Raw genomic sequence first — 20,718 nt, forward strand, 5'->3', positions numbered from 1 at the left:
AACTATATAATTTTAATGTGATTAGTAAATTAGTGATGTGACAAATAAAACTTCGATTTTCACGAGATTGGGCTGGGCCTGGTCTCTCGATTTCAACCCTAAGTACTGGATGCATTCAAATTCCATTTGATCAACCATGGCTGGTTCTTATACTGTACTTCAACCCACTTGGATTATAGTTTATTCACCGGCTCTGCTCTCGCCAGTGCCACCCCTCCACCCCTTGGGGTCTGTTTGAATAAGGGTGAAAAAGGTGTAAATAAAGATAAAGAGGGTAATTGACTTATATCCCTTATTTAAAAAATAGTGAATCAATAGAGAGTAAAGATAAGCTCATCATCCAAATCTCAAATTTCTTACATGAAATTAGGATGTAAAAGAGAGGAAATAAAAGTTATGACTATTTTTATTTTTATACTCTGTTTCTTTTTGCTATTGGATCTCTTTGCTTGTCCCCTTTATTGTTCTCTTCCTCACTGCGAACCCTAGTTTTCCTCTCTTCCCCAAATTCGGTGACATTTCATCAATTCTATAGAAACAAATATTAAAAATTGGAAGAGATAATTCAGTGAAATGTATCTCACTACTTGGATTTCTCTATCTGCATATCGCAGTTTTAGCTGTAACGATTAATTAAAAATTCTTGTTGATTGTTTTAACTATGGAAGATTGCAAATATTTGAACTTGGTTTCTCGATTAAATCGAACTCCTCTGTTATATTTGACCTCTTTTGGTATTTATCTACTGGGTTTCATTAGCAGCTCAAATGTGGGATGTTTTAACAATGAAATATTTTTAAAATACTTTAAATAATAAAAAATATAAAAATTTTATTTTTTAAGTAATGACAACTAACATGTTTTTATTATATTTCAGGATTATTCTATAATTAATCTTAAAAAAATATATAAAAATTAAATTTTAATATAATATTAGAATTTCATTAATTTTATAAAAATTGTATCTTAATATAATAACAAAAGCCACTGTAACAACCTCATTAATTAGGGTTTAATAACATTTTGATCAGTTGTTAATCACCTTGCCAGGGGGGCATTGGATTTGGCCTCCTATGAAGTTGGTCCCATAAGAAAAAAAAAAAAAAAAAAAAAAAGACTGAAACCAGAGACCGCTAGCTGGTCATACTCAATCGTACCAAAGAAGCCAAAGCTTTAAGATAAAAATAAACGGAAGAAGGTATGGGCCAATCCACTTTAAAAGCAAATAAAATATTTACACCAACCAGCCTGCTAACGCACGTAAAGAAGATTGATAATAATATTACTAAAAAAAAAAATGAAAAGAAAAGGTGGCAGTGGAAAAGAGGTTGTGTGCGTACGTGTTAACGTGGAGGAGGCAGTCTCATCAAAAGATTAAGATGGCAACAACCCTAAAAAGAAGTTCCCATTATATATATATATATATATATCTCCATGGAAGAGGTTTCTCTGGTCGCCCATGGGGTTGGTGGTGGGACCATCATATGTTCTAAAATGGTTCTTTCACCATCAATCACATTTAGCCTAGTTTATCTCCTCGTGCATGTTGAGTTCAGAATTCAGGCATATTATTAATTTTATTACAATAAAATTTATAAATTATTTATATAAAAAAATTAATAAAAATATTATTTAATAATAAATTATTAAATATAATTAGGATATATGCATCGTTAGAAGTCAGCATTCAATTCAAATCGAATCGAATTGAATCGAATCAAATCATGAAAATCAAATTATATATTTTAGAAATCGAACTGAACTGAAATAAATGAAAATTTGAATCGAATCGAATCACTCTATTTTAATTTTGTTCAAATCGATCGATTTTATTTTTAATTGATTTTTTAATTTAAATTTAATTTTCAAGTTATTTGATCTGATTTTGATCTTAGTTTGAACCTAATAACTATTAATCAATGAAATTAAATAATTTGTATATATAAAATTACATATAATTCATAAATTCCTTATAAAAATATATCAATTCAAAAATCAATAAACCTATTTGGTTTGATTTGGTTTAACCGATTTTTTCCTCTTCAAAACCGAACCGAACTGAAATAATCGAAATTTTTATAATATAAAATCGAACCGAACTAAATTATCAAATTAAGATAGTTCGATTTAATTTTTCTATTTGAACTGAATAATACTCACCCCTATGCATATTTACTTATAAAGTAGTGGATTCCACTTTTTTTAATTATACATTGCAATTGTTTTTATATTAATATAATGAATGTGATTTATAATTTACCCTAATTGGTTTATTCTTTTACTTATTAATAATTGGTTTTAAAATTTAACAGATTATGATTATTAGTTGAATTAATATTTTAAAAACAATGCATTATTACGAAATTTAAAAAAGCAAAATTTTGCAGAAAACGAAAGACTAGATCAATGCTGGCCACCAAGAGTCTGAGAGACCCTTGATGCCACTATTGACCAAACACCTTTTATGAGATTCCCCAAACACACCCTGACCCTTCGGCCGTCCTAAGATTCTAAGGACCCAATGTAGAGAACGACCTTTCCATTATTATTATTATTATTATTATTATTATTATTATTATTATTATTATTATTATTTTGTCCTTTTCGTTTTTGGTATATAATTATATATTTATGAATCCTTTAATTGCACCTTCAATTTATGCTGATATCACCTTATTAGTTATTTCACCAAATTAATACCAAACCCATTTAGATTTGGACTTATGTATTTGAAGAGATTAAATTAAAATTTTATGGCCTAAAATAACACCAACCATCTAAGAAAATACTATATATGTCATGGCTTCTACTACCTGCTTTTTGTCTTAATTGTACCATTAAGTTTAGGTTAGACATAGTAGAGCAGGTCATCAAGAATTAATTATGGGTAAATTCCATCCGCCATCTTTCAATTTTAACTTTATAATTCTTAATATCAATTTATAATATAACTTTTTAAAAATTATTTCAATTAATAATAAAATCTTTATTTTTTAATACAGTCAATTTGTAGATTAACTTGACATTACTTTGAAAAAAAAAACAAAGGGGAGAGATTAGGGTATAAGGTGAAAGAAAATAGAAGAAGATCGATAAACGAGTATAACGACTAAAAGTGTAATGCCTTCCATTCAGTTAGCTAAAATCTGTGCTTAGAAATGGAATATCCTTCGAAATTTTGAATGACTGAAAGTCTTGGAGAGTTGAGTTTATGAAAGAGAATGTTTAAAAAAAGGGATTCAAATTAAAATTCTTGAAAAGAGAACTTCAACTCTCGAAATTTATAAGTTTGACCTTTGAATTTCCTCAAACTTAGGTGTACTATGAACTTTCACTAACCTTCTCCCATTCTCCCTGATCCTTCTCCCTATTTTCTCCACTCTCCCTCCGTCTTCTCACCTCCCTCTCCCTAAATCTCCTTACCATAGCACCCAAGTGAAGGGAAAACACTCTCAAGCCTCTTAAAAGTGTAAAGACACCCTTTGCACTCCCTTCTCAAGTGGTATGGAGAATAAATGTAAGAATTCCTCCCCTTAGAGACCTTAGCTAAGTGAGGTAAGCCTCATTCTTTCTCCTTTTAATTTGTTTAATTAATGATTATAGAGTTGATTTTAGGTTACAATTGTTTTAGGGTTATATTCAAATAAATGACAAATGAATTTTAGGTTTAATATAGAAATTCAGGTTATTTGAAAGTAATTTCAATCATTTAAAGTTAAAATAGTAAAAAGGACTTAGAATGAGAAGCTAGGTATCTAATGGCTGGAATTTAAAGGTTTATTTTGGACTATGAATCAAATTTTAGAAAATTGCAAGTTCAGTGGCACTTAGTCAAATTTTATAGTGTGGCAGTCCAAGCGCCATGGGTCAAAAGGATCTAGGCAGGATGCTAGCCCACTGAGCCATTCACACTCAGTGCCAACAATCCCTTTCCCCCTCCCCCAACACATGCCAAGAATTCAAACCTATGACCTTGGCTCTAACACCAATTTGTAGGATCGAGCGCTTACCACCGTAACAAAAGTTTAAGTTGTTAGCAGATGTGCAACTTCAATATCTTATAGAGTAGTAGCTCAAGTGCCATAAGCCAAAGGGATTTGCGTAGGATGCTAGCCTACTGAGCTATCTTTTATATATATAACTTCATAAAGGTGTTACATTTATTATTTGTATTGTACTGGTAGTTCATGAATGACTTATTGGTTTACATAGAGAGATTGAAAGGAGAGAATGATTATGGCATGCATATAATATGATCTCAATATATTTAATGTTATGGAATGTTTGAGTAAGGCAATTTTGTATTTCTAACATCCATTATGATATGTGATAATAAGAGGAAGTCTTGAGACGCTCCCATAGAGGGCAGGATACATTGGATTAAAGAGATAAAATGATAGGAGAACCTTTAGTGACATGACTACCTTGTTTGGATTGTTTGTACTGTGTTGCATATATGTGTATGAATTATTTTATTTAAATATGTTTTCTTCCCTAAAAGGTTTTTACTCATTAAGCTCCTAGCTCATCCATTTCTTCTCTCTCCCCCTTTAGTGACAAGAGTTGAAGATGCAATCAACATATTTTGGCTATGAGTTTCTAGGGTTTGTTATCTCATTTTGCTTCTAGAGTATATGTCTTTTAAAGAGACCTCCAATTTGGGACATGCAATTTTGGTATTTTGTTATTGTGCTTATTGCACTATATTTTTATAGTATTGAAATATATTTTTTTATAATTTTTTATTATTTAAAGTATTTTATAATTTACATGGACTCTATGAAAGTTTAGGAAAATATTTTTAATCTTACTACGAGTTATGGTAGCTTTACACCTACCCACTTTCTAATGTCGATAACGACCCAAATTTAGGTTATTATACACACACACGCACGCGCACGCGCGCGCGCACACGCAGAGAGAGAGAGAGAGAGAGAGAGAGAGAGAGAGAGAGAGAGAGAGAGAGAAGGAGAGGAGGGTAGGGAAACAAGATAGTGAAAAAAAACGCAGGGTGAGAGAGATAAGGAACGGTGGGTAAAGTAGAAAGATTTTAGATAATTTAAGAGTATTTAGGTTATTTTTATTTTTATTGTAAAGTAATATTAGAACAACATAATAACTTGAAAATTGGCCATATCAAGTAATGAGTACTTTATTATTCATTAAAATGATGCTTATTAAATTTCATATTACAAAATAAAGTTTAGAATGATTTAGTTAGAGATATTAAAATTAAAAAAATGATGATAAATGAAATTTGTTATCTCATTTTCGTGTCATCCACTCTCAGATTAATTTAATTTGATTTTTAAAATAGCATTTAAAATGAAATTTGATTTTTCATTCACTCTTCAAATCTTATTATTCAAATGTATAAATTAAATGTCATTCATTTCTAATTTGACCAACTAATTCAATCAAACCGTTTTACTATTATTTTCAAAGTCTAAAATCAAAATGGATGTAAGAAACATGAGAAAATATGATACACTTTTATAGTAATAAAAAGCCCATGAGCTAGTTCTTTTCATAAAATAAAAAAAAATCACATAATGATAAACGAAGATTAATAATAAAATTAAAAATTAATTTACCTCAGTCTTCAGTCCTATTCAAATCAATCTATCACCCCCACAAACCATCCCCTGCACGTGCCAAAAAAGCACATCACACGTGCCAATCACTCCACCAAAAGTCCAAACTTTGATTGAAAACAAAAAAAAAAATAATAATAATAAAACCATCAGCAATCAATCAAGGCCTCCATGCGCTAGCCCACACCACCGGCTGGTCCTTCCAGCACAGGAATATTCCGGCGTCGCTGCACTGTGTCATTGACCAACCTTCCATATACCTCCTCAACAGGGCGCGTACATCATCACACACCTCGTCACTGAACAAAACAGGGTTAAAACCACATGCATGCAACCTTGCAGACCAGCGCGTGGCCGTTTCCCGCCGTTCGATAGAATCGGATGGCGGACATGCCACCAAGTCAACTACGGCACGTCCTGCAGCCCTCTCAAGCATCAACCTTTCGTTACTTGTTTTTGAAAAGCTCTCTTCCAATGACTCAAAATAAACCCTAAACCATCTCAAGCATTCTTGAAAACCCCTTACGAAGTCTAACCCATCGACACCCACATCAAGATCAGCTTCTTCTTCAACAATAGTGATGATTCTTGGTTGCAATCTTCTAAAACTTGATATAATATAATCTCTACGATCAGCAACTGAAGTAACTGAGTGTAGAGATCCTACACAGTTTATGGCTAGAGCTTCATCGTCTTTAATGTTCAATTCAGATAAGTTTAGATCACATAAGTCACCTGCATGGTGTATGACATTGAATTTAAATGGAACGCCCATTAGCCTAGCAAATTTTTCCATTCTGCTTCCAATTTCTTTCATTACCTTCTGGACTGCAGCTAAACCTCCGTTGCCATCACCACCACCGCCACTAATTTTGGTAGTAACTACGGTGGTTAGCCTGAGGTGAGGTGTCTCATCAGTGCGGGTTGCTAGGGCTTCTAGCAAAGTAGGCCACTGGGTGCAATATGTGTTGCTAATATCAATAATATGCAATTTGGCTTCACCTTCAAATGCTTCCATGATTGCACCATTACAAGATACGTGCCCAAAAGTAGTCCAAGGACTCACCTCTTGAAACTTCAATACCATTTTTCTTGTAGATTCGAAAGAGCAAGTTTTATCCGATGCAGAAGCTAAAGTACGGTAGCATCGCTCGCCGGAGTCCGTCATCCGGCTAAACAAAGCTTGGAGAAAGTAGGAGGCAAGCTTTTGTTCGGTGTCGCCATAAGGGGAGGCGAGTTCATTGAGCATCCACATGAGTTGCTGGACGCGGACGCTGTTTTTATCGGCGATGGCACGAGCAGTTTCGAGGAGGATATCAGAGGACCACTTGGCGGAAAATTCAAAGTTTAGGTCACGAGCAGGTGAGAAAGAGAAGTCAGTGGATTCAAGGGCATGGTGAGTAGTAGGGGTGCTAGTATTAGTGGTGGTAGTGGTAGGGGTAGTAACGGTGGTGTGTTGTTGATGATGATAAGGATAGTAATGCTTAGAAGAAGACGAAGAGAAGTCTTCTTCATCCATGAAAAAATTGAAGCATTCTTCGTCTTCTTGTTGGTAGTGATGGTTTTGTCTCGAGGATCTAGAGCTGCTAGAGGTTCTGCTGGTAGAGTTATTGAAAGATTGATCAGATTGTTGGAGACTGACAAGCCTAAACAAGGTATCCATCTAATAACCAACCAGAGACCCACATCAATAGATTTTGGATTGAGTTTGTTGGGTTTCTTGGAGAGTGAATGAAGGAGAGGGATGGGTGAGTTTGTGTTTTTAACAGTGAACAATAGCTTGAATTTTAGCTTAATGGGTTTTACTTACTCTAATTTTACTTAAGATCGATATATAATTAGAGAGAGAAGAGGGGAATCTAAGCAAGTTAAAATGTGCTTTCCTTTCGTAGCAATCGATGAAATTGGAGTGGGGCAAATGAGTTTCTTTTCTTTTCTTTTCTTTTCTTCGTTAATAGAAAAGAAAATAGATATATAAAATGGCTAGTGTAATTTAATTAGAAATAGAAGTACGTATCTGACAAAAAAAAAAGAGAACAAGATCAAGATCAGCGCAAGGTTAGTGGATTAGCTTTTGGTTCATGAAAGAGAGAGAATGTTATAGGTTTTAGTGGGAGCAGGCGTGCCAATTGGGTTTTGAAGAGAGAGAGATGAGTAAAGCTGCCGGCGTGCATCATCATCATCAAACCCATCATCACTACAACACATCCTATTCACATTCTTTGCCTCCTAATCCCTCTCCAAACGCTGCCAAAATTCCTCCACCACTTTTTCCTTTTATATACTATAATATCAACCCATACATCAACACTTGATATTATAATGTCTATTCTAATACCCAAATGTACCCTTCTCCAAATTCTAGGGCATGCTCTTTCACCTTTTTTCATGATATATATATATATATACTACACCACTACTATACATTAATCACGTTGAACTCCTTTCACCAGCAACCTATTTAGGCCATTTCTCAAGATGACTCTAGCTACTGTAGCTCTTCTCCATGTCAGTATTATCACTACATAGAGCTAGGTATATACCCAAAATCTTAGGTGATTTTAAGTGAAATAGTCATGCTTGGGTTCATTATGATTGCAACTCCAAGCACAAATTGCGCCACTTGGTCTTTTATTGTCTCGACTTTGTTGTCCTCTTCTCGAACCTTAATTCTCTCTAGAAACAATATCTATATATTCGGTTGGCCTACACATATAAGTCACTTAGCATTTTATTTGTTTCATTGTCAGCTTAGTTAAACTCAAGGGAAGATCAATCTTTTTTTTTTTTTAGAGGATTTGATGGTTCAGATTATTAGAATATGTTTTGGGTTTGGAAGCTTTTGGTGTATGTTTTATGCTCAGCAGCAAAAATAGCCCTAGCTTGCTATTATATGCATGCTATATATTCCATCATTTCTTGTGTCAAGGTGGGTATGCATTTATTTTGTCCTTGGAAATTTTTCTTGCTTCTTTATCATCCTTGATTTCCTCCATCAATCATTAGTAAAATTCCATGTGTGTGGATTCTTTGTCTCTTGCAGAGGATTGGGTTTATGGAAGTTTTTCTCGGAAACAATCATTGCTGGCAGAAGCAACTAGCTAGGGCATTACCCATGGATGCCTTAGGGAAAGGCACTTTGGTCACACACTCCATCAATTGCCAAGAATCATTTGCTGAGAAGTTTTGCGAATCCATTGGCAAATAATTTATGCTTTGTTTTATATACGTATAATTAAAATCATTTAGTAACCTTTTTATCTTAATTATATAATTATATCTAATTAACAAATGAGACAAAAGCCTATCAAGCCTTAATTTTTGGGATTTATTACGGGACCCAAATTATTATTATTATATATATATATATAGTCGCTTCCAAAATTAGTTTAATTGTAATTGACTTAATTAATAAAAAGAATAATCACAGATGAAATGTCATTGTATTTCAACAAATAATACAAATTTAGTTTCAAAGTGGGGTTGATATTTTTTATATTTCGTGGGATGACTTTAGTTAATAATATATTCATAAGTATGTGGGGTTGTTCTTAAAATAGAGGCAATGGACCCTACATATGAATATGAGAAAGAGTATATATGCTCTTAATAATTTCTCATGAATTGCAAGTTGTTGAGATATAACTCTCACATCAATTAAAGAATTCTAATCCCAGAATAATTGTAAGTAGTACAAACATACTTTTTAATCAAATAACCAAATTGAGTATATTGGAGAGATTTAATAATCGAATTTTAGTCAGATAATGCATATTAAATTTTTTTTAATATTATTATCAATAAATTTTTACATTTTCAAGACCCTTAAAACATTTAATTCGTGTGGAAATAATAAAAATTATATGAGAGTTTCCACAAAATAGACTAATTGGTTTATATGGTCTTAAAACAGACAGAAATTAATTTAATTTAAAGATAAAAGTTTAAATTTTTATTAAAAGATTTGGTTTATTAAATTTCATTGGATTGAGAATAACTCTGAATTAGCTTTTCCGCTGTGGCATGATGCCATTAGGCCATTAAAATTTATTAGTCACAAAGCCACAGGTCCTAGCTAGTTGGTCCCATCTCTCCCTTTCACAAACCTTTTTCCTTGCAACTAATTCTGTTTAATAAGGTCAATTGGTCTGTCGATGATGGAAGGGCTCGACAAGTGGGGTTAATTAGGAGCTATTAACCAAAACTGTTATATTAATGCTTATAGGTGAATTAGTGCTCTGTGATTGGAGTTATAAAGAGCCTTAATTACATTAATTATATTATTGAATTGAAGGCCGCGTGTGAAGCTTGAAGCTGAAGCAATATATATGAAAATTGCAACAATCTTGCTCAGGGACCGATTTGATCAAGGGTCTCCTCCCTCCAACCCCACTTCTTTTTTTTTCTTTTTTTCAACAGTGACCTGAGTCTGTGGCATGATTATGACACTGTTACGTTTGCCATCCAGCAATGTTGACTTACAAAAAAAGAGAGAAAAATAAACACATGATTTGGCATGGCAGGCAAGGACTTATTATTGTCCTTTGATATAGTCTACTGCGGACCAATATATCGACTCACCAATAGACTTTGCTTGGTGAGTAGGTGCATTTTTCTTCCTTTTTAAAAGCAATTTATCGATTCCCATGAATTAACATTGTTGATTTCATTTCTGATGAAATTAATGGATATGCATCAATAACAATGCTGTTCGATCAGGAGTTTAGGTTTTTTTTTTTTTTTTGGTTGCTGTTTAGTGATTAGGCATCTTGGACTTGGAGTGACAATTCTGAAACTACCAAATCCCCACTATAGGAATTGAAGTCTGAGTCCTCCTTGCGGCCTCTCGCCCTGGATGGCGTAGTTCACCTGGGATTTAAGAAGCCAATCTTCGTTGAAGGTGCTTTTTCTTTTATTAGCCCTCTGCCAGCCTTGGCAGGGAAAAAAGTTCCCACTTTCTTCTCCATGATGATAGGCAAAATCAATCATTTGACTAACAAAATTTGTTGATGATGCACCTACCTACCATATTATCATGGTTTCTTGTCTTGTTGTTTTAGGTAGAGATGACGATTCATGATGCAATTAAAACTAGAAAAATAAAGAAAGAACAAAAAATGCTCTATAGCTCAATGGTCGAGTAGTTGATAATCTTGTTCTTCCCTTTCCATGTCTATCATAGAAAGGGGAAGTTAATCAGGATCTCTCAGATTCAACATATATGCAAATAGGTCCAATTTAGTGATATGGGGTGGGAGATTTACACAAAAGTCAAGGTCTTAAATGGTGCTTTTCAAAGAAATTTTATTTCTTAGTTCTTTTAGAATCTGCAGTTTGATCACCTCAGCTTTTATGCATTGCAGTCACTCCACATAGCTAAAGAAGCTTTAAATTATGGGTATTTTTTTAATTCATATATTTTTAAAAATAAATGAAATCCTCTCTAAATTTTGATTATTATTTTATTTCAAATTTTACTATTATGGATACTTTTCTCCATAAATTTTTACTATTATTAACACTTTATTCTTTATTGGTCACTTTTTAATCTCTTAATCAATTATTAAATTGATAAAAATGAATAAAAAGACGAAAGTATACGGTAAAACCAAAATTGAAGAATTTTTTTTGTATTTTTCAAAATACAGATACTTATATATTAATTATAACATAAAAGTAACTTTTTGTACCTATAAATTTAATCTTGCGATGAGTATACCCTCATTTGAGTGAGTTCTTTAACTTTAAGGCCTTATTTGATTCAATTCTAAGGCCTTATTTAGTTTAGAGTAAGTGAGTTAGGGAACTTTAAGTTTCACAAAGCACAAAAGATTGATTTATTTGATTGAGAATAAGTAAAGTGAAATACCATTTTTTTCTTCACTTTTCAGGGAGTAAGTTAAGTAACTTGCTTCCTCTAAACTAGATAACTTAATTTCTGAAATTAGAATTTCAAACTAGATAATTTAAGCCCTGTTTAGTATTAAATTACAGAGTCTAAAATTGTTTTTCTGAATAAAAGTGCTATTTTAGATGGAAAAGTAATTTAGAAAAAATTATTTTATTATTTTAATATTTTTATAACTATAATTAATCAAATTTAATTTTTAATTATTTTTTAACACTTTTTAAGTGTTATATTTAAAAAAGTTAGGCCCTTAATTTCTGAAATTAGAATTTTTAAAAAGTGATTCATTTGAAATAAACGAGCGATGATACTCTTGCAAAGATAAAATCTCTGAAATAATAGGGGAAATGTCTCCATTGGCCCACGGACGGCCGACAGCTTCCATATACTGGGGATGTCATTTTAGAAGCCCATTTATCTCGTCTTGGAGCATTTAAAGTTTTATGAGTTCCAGCTTTTAAAGCCATTTTGCAAGAAGATAACTTGAGGCTAATACGTTCAAAACTACTATGTGGGAATGGAGCCACATTCAAAGAGAAAAGAACTCTCTGTGGGGGAAAGTGTCAACTTCCTTTAGTAATGTACCAAAAATAGGGCTAAATATTAGTTGTAAAAAGTTACAATTGATAAGGAACAGCTGGGAATGGGACCTTTTTGAGTTAGTTCAGAGGGAAACTGCTCAAAAACCATGAAGATGGTCCTAGAAGACCATCATGAGATTAAGACAATTCACCTTCAAATTAATGATACCAACATGTAAAAGGCTGCAGTATAAAGGCAGATTGGAACCGTGATTTCACCTTTACACATGTTACTGTACAAAAAGAGTGAGAAGGCACTCTTTGGACTGGACAAAGACCGCGTTTTATCAGGACTAAATAATTTCTGACTAATACATCTTTATTGTACATATAACCAGCCAAAACAAATCAATGCAATGGAATGAAATGCCTTCTCAACAGTATCTGTTTGAATTTCACCACACCTCAAAAGAATATGTTAATACTGCTGACCTACACCAGCTCCATCTTCTTCAGAGTCTCAAGAATTGCACTAGATTTGGGAATTCTCACCAACCGGAGAAGTGTTTTAACTCTCCTGTTGGAAATCCCACTTTACTATTCTTTGCCACTGCAATTGTTGATAAACCACCATCCATAGCAATTGATTCAGGTTGAATATTCTTTTGCATTCAAGTACTTTCCCATGGCATCACCACCCACAGCTCCAGATCCTGCAGTTCCTGTGCCTGGATTGCTGTACCATGACCCAACCTTGTCCTAAAATGTTAAGGACCAAAATTCATTGCAATCTCTAAGAAAAACCAAAATCAAAACAGAATATCAAAAGCTAGCATTCCACACTTCAAAAACTAGCATTTTCTTCATCCTCAGTGGCCTTCTCTTCTTTGGACTTTCTTGCTCATCTTCTTCGTCAAGCTCCGTGTAGGGATTAACAAATACTATTACAGAAATAATCTTTATCTCCTACATAAGGAATAGATTAATCTTCAATTTCTCAATGACTCTTGTGAGCTATCAAGTTATAGATTATGTTAATTTTCTTATCCACTTTTAGTTATTGGGAGGGAAATATCCAATAAACAAATTCTAGAAGCATTTTGACCACAACATATGCAAGAAACAAATTTTGCTGTTTCTTATGATATACCACAAACATTTTCACCCACTACTTCTCACACGCTATGTGATAATCTATGTGACCCAGAAAATGCGATACCCAACTCCCCCAACGTTTACAAAGTCATAATGACATAGAGAATACCATGGTTGTTAAATCCGGAGAAGACCGGTTTAATATGGAATTGGAACCTGGTCCGGTCCAGTTTGGTTTACTTGTAAACCCAAAGTGAATCAGTATGAACCTGCTTGATAACTGGCGAAAAATTGAATGGGTATTAGCATAAAGATTCGATCCCTGGCCAACTGATGAATCCTAAAGATGGCCACCACTTCAACTACACCAAAAGCTTGCAATTGTTCTTCCTATCTGTATATTTAATCAGATCTAGTAAATTACTATAATAAAATATATCAAAATCATTCTTTCTATTAACTTAAATTACATTGTATTAAACATTAATATAAAATAATTACTTAGTAAAAATGAAAATTTCTCCATTTCACTAACTTGTCACTTGAGTAACCAATGACGCTAATAATTTATGTTATTAGTGTGCTAATAATTTTCTATTTTTTCTTAACAAAGAAAAATCTATCTGTGATGATGAATATAGCTTACCTTCATCATCAACTTTCAGACCATTCTTAAAAAGGTCAAAATCCAAAGTGACCTTACTGTCAAGTGCTTTAGGATTCTGCAAAGCATAAATACAGAGACAAGGATGGGTTTACACTTCATAATATTCAAGCTAGGAAAAACTGTGAGCATACTTCAACATAGTCCGAGAATAAATCTCAAAGTTATTAATACCTGAATTGTCATCAAGTCTTCCTAGTGAATGGCCCATCAGTGAGAAGCTCCTTCCAGTTTTTGGTCTTTTGGTCTTGATATTTAATTCTTTAATTGCCTACAAGATAAAAAGCTAAAAAATAAAGAATCGTATTAAAAATTAACAGAAAACTACTGCCACTAATAATCAACATGCAACAAACCCCATAAAAGAAAACATTCCCTGTAGTCTTCACAGCAACTATATGCTTATATTCAGTAAAAACTTGTTATGGATGCATTTATGGGCAAGACTTATGCAAGACGTGATCCACAAGAGATTCTAGTCAAATGGTGATAAGAATGACAACAAATAAATTAACATTAAAGGTGGATTCAGGAGCAGCAACAATTAATTATTAACAGAAACAAATATTTCAATTAAGATATTACTCTGATCATCATTATCTTAAATTATTACCTTAAATGTTGATTTCCAATAATAGAAAATTCCATATGAAATCATATAATAATCTCTATATAAAGTGATCAAATTATGAATAAAATATCAAGCAGAATTATTTTCAACTAAATTGAGATTTGGACTCTCTCATTTCCAATGAGTCTAAGGTTAGAGCTCCTTTTTAATGAGCTCATATTTTCAGTAACAATAGGTCAAGAAAAGAATTGAGGTAAAGCAAAAGTTTTACCTTTGAATCAGATTTCACTATCAATAGGCCCATGACTAGATCCTAAGTGAGAGATCATAACAACTTGTATCAGAGCCGGCTGCCATGGATGATACAAATCTGAGAGAAGAATTGAGGGCATTATTCCAAGAAGCACAAGCATTGACTGAAGTAAGAGTAGCACAGGCTAAATTTAGGATGAAAGATCGGATCAAGCAATCAGAGTTAAAACTAGAATCTCAATTGCAAAACTTGTCCCATCAATTACAAGAGTTCATTCAGGGAACTTACAAGAGCCGAAGCAAGGAAACAAAGTAATAACAATGAAGGCAGCAATAATAGAATTAATGGAAAAACAGAAGCGAGACCCAGCAAAGGTAGTGCCAAGGTATACGAAGTTGGATTTTCCGACGTTTGATGGATACGAAGATTAGTTGATTTGGTTACACCAATGTGAACAATTTTTTTCATAGAAACAAATAAGGTGAACCTCGCACCATTCCATATGACTGCAGAGGTACAACTCTAATTCTACAGATTAGAACAAGAAGAACCCCAACTATCGTGGAACGCATTCAAAGAATATTGCAATTTGAGATTCGGGCCTCCACTCAATAGCAATCTTTTAGGCGAATTGGCTAATCTGAAGCAGACAGGGAAGGTGGAAGAGTACCAACGTCAATTCCCGAGCCTTCTAGCTCATGCAACAACAGTTAGAGTAGATCAACAAGTTACTTTGTTTACTGCAAGATTGACAGATTTAATCCGGATTGATGTAGAGATGCAAAATCTCCCGAGCTTGGTGGCAACTATGAACCTAGCAAGAGCCTTTGAAAGAAAACAACAGCTAAAAGAAAATTGGTCAAATTCATGATCCAATACAAGAACAGCACTTACTTCATCAATTCTGCCTGTAACCAAGGTTACTGCCAACTAGGCCATTAGTACATTACAAAATTCTAGTTTAGAAAGTGTTTCATCTTCCTTTATTAAAAGATTGAGCCATCCAAAGATGGCTAAGCAAAGAGCAAAGGGATTTGCTGTAATTGTGATGAACCATATTCCTCCGGGTATCAATGTAAGAAGTTGTTTTGGTTGGAGATGGATGATTCAAAGGAAGCAACGGGGCAAAGGAACTATGGGTGGCTCATAGTCTTATACTACAGTTGAGCTTGAGGATAAGCTCTTTCTCCAGGAAGGGGAGTGATGTTATACATGCATTTGTGGGCAAGACTTCTGCAAGACGTGATCACAAGAGATTCTAGTCGATGGCAACAACAATGGCAACAAATAAATTAATATCAAAGGCGGATTCAACAGCAATAACAACTAATTATTAGCAGAAATAAATATCCCAATTAAGATGTTACTCTGATCGTCATTATCTTACATTATGGCCTTAACTGTCGGTTTTCAATTATAGAAAATTTCATATGACATCATGTAATAATCTCTATATAAGGATATTAGATTATGAATAAAATATCAAATAGAATTATTTTCAATAAAATTGAGATCTGGACTCTCTCATCTCCAAAGAGTCTAAGGTTAGAGCTCCCTTTTAACGAGCTCACGTTTTCAACGATAATAGGTCAAGGAAAGAATCAAGGTAAAGTAAAAACTTTAGTTTTTGAATCAGATTTCACTATTAATAGGCCCGTGACTAGATATTGGGTGAGAGATCATAACAAAACTTTGTTTGGCTTGGGGCAATGATACTCTCCTGAAGACAAAATGCAGCAGACATTAATATGGTTAAGACATGAATGTATGCTAAAGATGAATAACAATCCAGAAAAGAAAGAATTGGCAACATGAAACAGCAATGAATACTGCATCAAGCACCCACATTCTGCCATGAGTGAACTGGAAATGTTTTAGAAAAGCGATTCTTATGAGGAAAGTTTTTTCCAAAAACAATGAATGAGTATAATATTACCATTAATAATAGGATTAAGAGTAGTTATACATTACCTTCTGCTATATATGACCTACGAGGATAGTGCTATCAGTACTCTCTTTCAACTATGCAGTTGCAATTGAGCTCATTTGAAGAACAATGATTCCATCTTCTGCTTCAATGACTAATTTTAAGTAACAGAATAATTCAACAAGACCTAAAATCTAATGTGCTAGACAGATTTGCAAGCTAAACCCAAAAAAAACAACTCGTAGCTGGGGCTTTCGACAAACACTAGCATGCAGCCAAGATTAACCTAGTACGCACCTGATCCATAAAATGACAATCTTGGGGTATTGTACATTTGATGCTTCAATATTTTCTTTTCCCTAAATAGCTTTGAAGTTATTTAGGGAACCCATAACTATCGTCCATTAAATTCTCCCCAGCAATTTTCCTTTGAGTTGAAAAATGAAAATTCATAAGCAGAAGCAGGCATTATAACTAGTGGTCGTATCAATACAAAAAGCGTCAGTCAAAGCAAAGCAGTCACCAAGGGCCAACCTACATGATGTGGTTTTCCAGGTCCAAACTCTAACAGATGCAATGGTATTCTAGTCCTGTAAGGGCAGGGAAAAAAACTTTACTTTTATGACCCAGTAGCTTACTTTTTAAAAAAAAACATAATAATGAAGCAACAATAACAAATTTGAAATAATAATAAACAGGATTTTTCATGAAATTAATCTATTGCCCATTCTCAAAATTTTAACTAAAGAGGATTGAATTCTCCCCACAAATTACATCATTCTCTAACTTGATTACATTAAGTACTCAATCACATTTCCTCCTCCGCTCACTCAAACAGAATAACGTCAGGCTGATGATGCATATAAATTGCATGATTGTATTTCAAAACATAATTCAAACTATGCTTTATATGCTTAAAAACAGTATTCCCTACTCTAAACATTCATAAATTGAGCTTCCTGCATACTTGCAAAGAGTTAAACTGAATATAAGAATCAAGAACTTAACAAAACCAAAACTCAAAAAAAAAATCAGAATTCTTGTGGAAAGTGGGTGGGATAAGATCCTGCATTCCCTGTTTGAGCGAAGCTCCAATAACCGGATGCTTCCCATACTTCCTTATGAACGGAGTAATGTTCCTCCACATATATTTCAAAACCAAAAAACATTACCATCAAATTTAGCGACAAAAATAGTTTGAAACAATAAGATTCAATAAGAAGAAGTAACAGAGATACGAATATTATATCGAATGCAAGAATGCAATAGAATGCAAGAAAATTGCAACAAATATACAAAGAAAATATAAATATTCAATGCAATATGGTAAAGAATTGCGTTATGAGGAAGGGAAGGGAAGCATACACTCTACAATAGAAGGGAATGCGCTAGAAACGGTTGACCTCTTTGAATTTGTCGCTACCCATTCAGTTTTCGTTATGAACATTCGATCTTTGCTGTGTTATTTCTTCCCAATGTTTCTGTTGCCTCGGGAGCTTAGAAATGGATAATGATTTTGAGAAATTAGCATTTTATGGCTATCTATATTTAAGGAGGTCTCCAAAGCAGTATCTGGATAACTAAAGTTAGGACTCCTCTCTGCTTCTCCTTCTTTGCCATGGGGAGAAAGGACGAGAAAATTGGTGGTTTTGAAATTTTATTGCTTCCAAATTTGAGAGGTTTGCGACGGTGAGGCTCGCCAACTGCGGCGTTGAATCGGCGAAGAAGCATGGAAGCTCCGGATAGGTCAAAGGCGGCCCATATAGGCTACCCATTGGACTAATTGAGCCAGTTTAGCCCGAAGAGCCCACTTTTTTTGGTCACATGCCTGAGCAATTTGGAAGGAGGGAACTTGATTTCAGCGTCGTAAAGGAAAATGGCAGGGCCGACCAGTAGCAGCAGCAGCAGCGAGGAGGATGTGAATTGGAAAGCTGCCATTACCAATTTTGGCAGCAAAGTGTTTGGCACCACTTCCAATGGCTCAACATCCCATTCCACTTCTAATAGAGACGTTGAAGAGCAGCAAATCCAGAATTCCCAAAAGCTCAAGGTCAGTGCTCTCCTCCTCATGCAAATTGCTATGTTTTTATGTTAATAGTTGGAATTTCATTTTACGTTGCAAAGTGGTTATTGGTCTTCCTACTTCCTAGAGTTCTTATGTGTACTATGAAGGGAAAAAGTCGTCTTTAAAGAAGTTTGTGATACGTGGAGTAGAGAATTGCTTGTGCTTCCCATAGCCAAATTGATATTCAGTTCACAAAATTCTTATTTGCTTGTAAGTATAAAGATAGAGAGAGAGAGAGAGAGAGAGAGAGAGAGCATTTTTCAACCTTGTTATGGGTGGATTATTCATATGCTGATTCATCAATTCACTTGGCTGTATGTAATTTGTTCAAACATAAAAGTACAATAAAATATTTAGATTCCTTATATAGCAAACAAGAAAATGGCATCCTATTTCAAGAATTATACTTTGTTTACTTTTCCAGAGTGAACCAAATGTGATCAATGTTATCATGCAAATGCCTATACCTCTCAGCCCCCTCTGTAATGTAGCAGCTTATAATGGCAGGCATAAAAGCTTTTGGATATCTTAGAAAATACCTTATTGATGGTGCGAGCCCATTCATGGCCTGGATAATCCCATTAATTGTAGATGAAGGAAGAGTCCGGCTATTTAAACATTGTGTGTGTGTTGTGGGGTGGGGTGGGGGGGAGTGGGGTGTGGTGGGGGTGTGGGTGTGTATATATATGAAGTTTTCAGTGCTTCCTTGATGGAGAAATGTAATTTTGCACCATTCAACCTACTGCTTTGCTAATGCTGATCATGCAATTCAAGGCAAATGACCTGTTTCCTGATTTCTTTACGTCAAGTTGGACTGAAAATAATGGCAGTTCTCTTGCGTAACTGTCATAACCATGAGCAACCATAGATTAAAATTTTGGTGTAGATCTGTAGATCATTAATCATTTAGTTTAGATAACCAGCCAAAAAAACATCTCACTTGGAGAACAAATTGTTGTGTGGGATGTTGCTTGTTTATAGAACAGATTTAAGGCCAACTTTTGTTAGTAAATATTCTGCTAAGATATGAAAGATTAAATTATAGAACTTCATTTTGCCATTAAAGGAGTTTGCATGACTGGAGAGTTACCATTCTCTGGGCTTAACTCTATAATGCATCTGCATACAGTCTTGTCAACACAAGGACTGAAGACTCTGTTTATTACTGCCAGATGAAGTTCAAGGGCCCAGAACGAGACCGAGAATCCTTCCTGGATATGACATTGATGAGAAATCAAAGAAGGTTTGCTTCTTTGTGGACTCTTCATTCTTACCATTGATATGTTAAGATTACAAAATGGTACTGAGAATTTATGGTATCTTGCAGTTTAGACGTCGAATTTGTTGGGGTGTAGTTAGAGTTGGTCCATTTTATCAAACATGATATCAGAGCCAACTCCAGTCTCAATATTGGTTTGTTGCTGTGGATGGGGTAGACATAATTGCTGCAGCAAGAGAGGCAGGCCAAAAAGCATTAGCTAGATTGGAAGCCAAAGTAGCAGCAGCAAAAGCCAAAGCCAAAGAGGAGGAAGGAGTTCCAGAATTGAAAATAATCAGGGGGGAGAGCTGGTTACCTTCTATTGTGAAGGAAATTCAGGTACTTTCAAGGATGAAATACAGTTATCACTAACAACTTGTGTTCTTGGATTAATATTTCTTGTGCAAACTCCATTTGCTTTTCCAATTAGTTCACTTCACCTTTCAGATTGCATGTATTCTTAGGATTCATGTAATTCCTTGAGTTCTCAAATTGTTTCTATCCAAGAATTTTATTTCAGTCATTTAATCATATGTTGGCTGCTTCTTTTTTCTGCATAGATAAATAGAAATACCAGGCAAAAAGTCTAGGCCATTTTGGGTTGATGTTTTTTGCCTCAAAACTGGGCTAAGCCACAGGTGTGTTTGTAGCTTAATATGGCAATCACACCTCAGAAGGACTTCTATGGAGAGGATTCTTCCAGCAAGACGAGCAACTATGGAATATCAAACTTTGTGCTTATTGTTTGTGTACTAATATGTATTACGAAATCTATCGAGTGTTGAATACTTTTCCATTCATAATTGCAAGTCAGTTTGATATGGATACAGGCCAAAAACAGCAGAATGCCCAGAATGGTCCA

The 20,718-nt window shown here is 34.2% G+C and overlaps 1 protein-coding gene and 1 long non-coding RNA gene across 9 annotated transcripts; both read right to left on the reverse strand.

Annotated features, from left to right (window-relative positions):
* Nucleotides 1-5,409: 5,409 nt before the first annotated feature.
* Nucleotides 5,410-7,534, reverse strand: LOC110670502 (protein SHORT-ROOT-like). Its single transcript, XM_021832571.2, has one exon. It carries the CDS (start codon nt 7,255-7,257, stop codon nt 5,755-5,757), a length of 1,503 nt encoding a protein of 500 aa, XP_021688263.1. The 5' UTR covers nt 7,258-7,534; the 3' UTR covers nt 5,410-5,754.
* A 4,740-nt stretch (nt 7,535-12,274) lies between these two features.
* LOC110670489 (uncharacterized) lies at nt 12,275-18,834 on the reverse strand. 8 transcript variants are annotated; one of them, XR_009151819.1, is made up of 6 exons: nt 17,899-18,068; nt 17,072-17,123; nt 16,578-16,960; nt 13,957-14,053; nt 13,765-13,840; nt 12,275-13,512 (listed from the first exon to the last, which is right to left on the reverse strand). It is a non-coding gene; the product is annotated as an uncharacterized LOC110670489 (long non-coding RNA). The 8 variants fall into 8 exon arrangements; XR_009151818.1 differs by having other exon boundaries at nt 16,578-16,675; nt 16,831-17,123; XR_009151820.1 differs by having other exon boundaries at nt 12,275-12,989; nt 13,288-13,398; nt 16,578-17,123.
* Between the last annotated feature and the right edge of the window lie 1,884 nt (nt 18,835-20,718).

The sequence above is a fragment of the Hevea brasiliensis genome, chromosome 10, assembly GCF_030052815.1.
Source record: "Hevea brasiliensis isolate MT/VB/25A 57/8 chromosome 10, ASM3005281v1, whole genome shotgun sequence".
Lineage (NCBI taxonomy): Eukaryota > Viridiplantae > Streptophyta > Magnoliopsida > Malpighiales > Euphorbiaceae > Hevea > Hevea brasiliensis.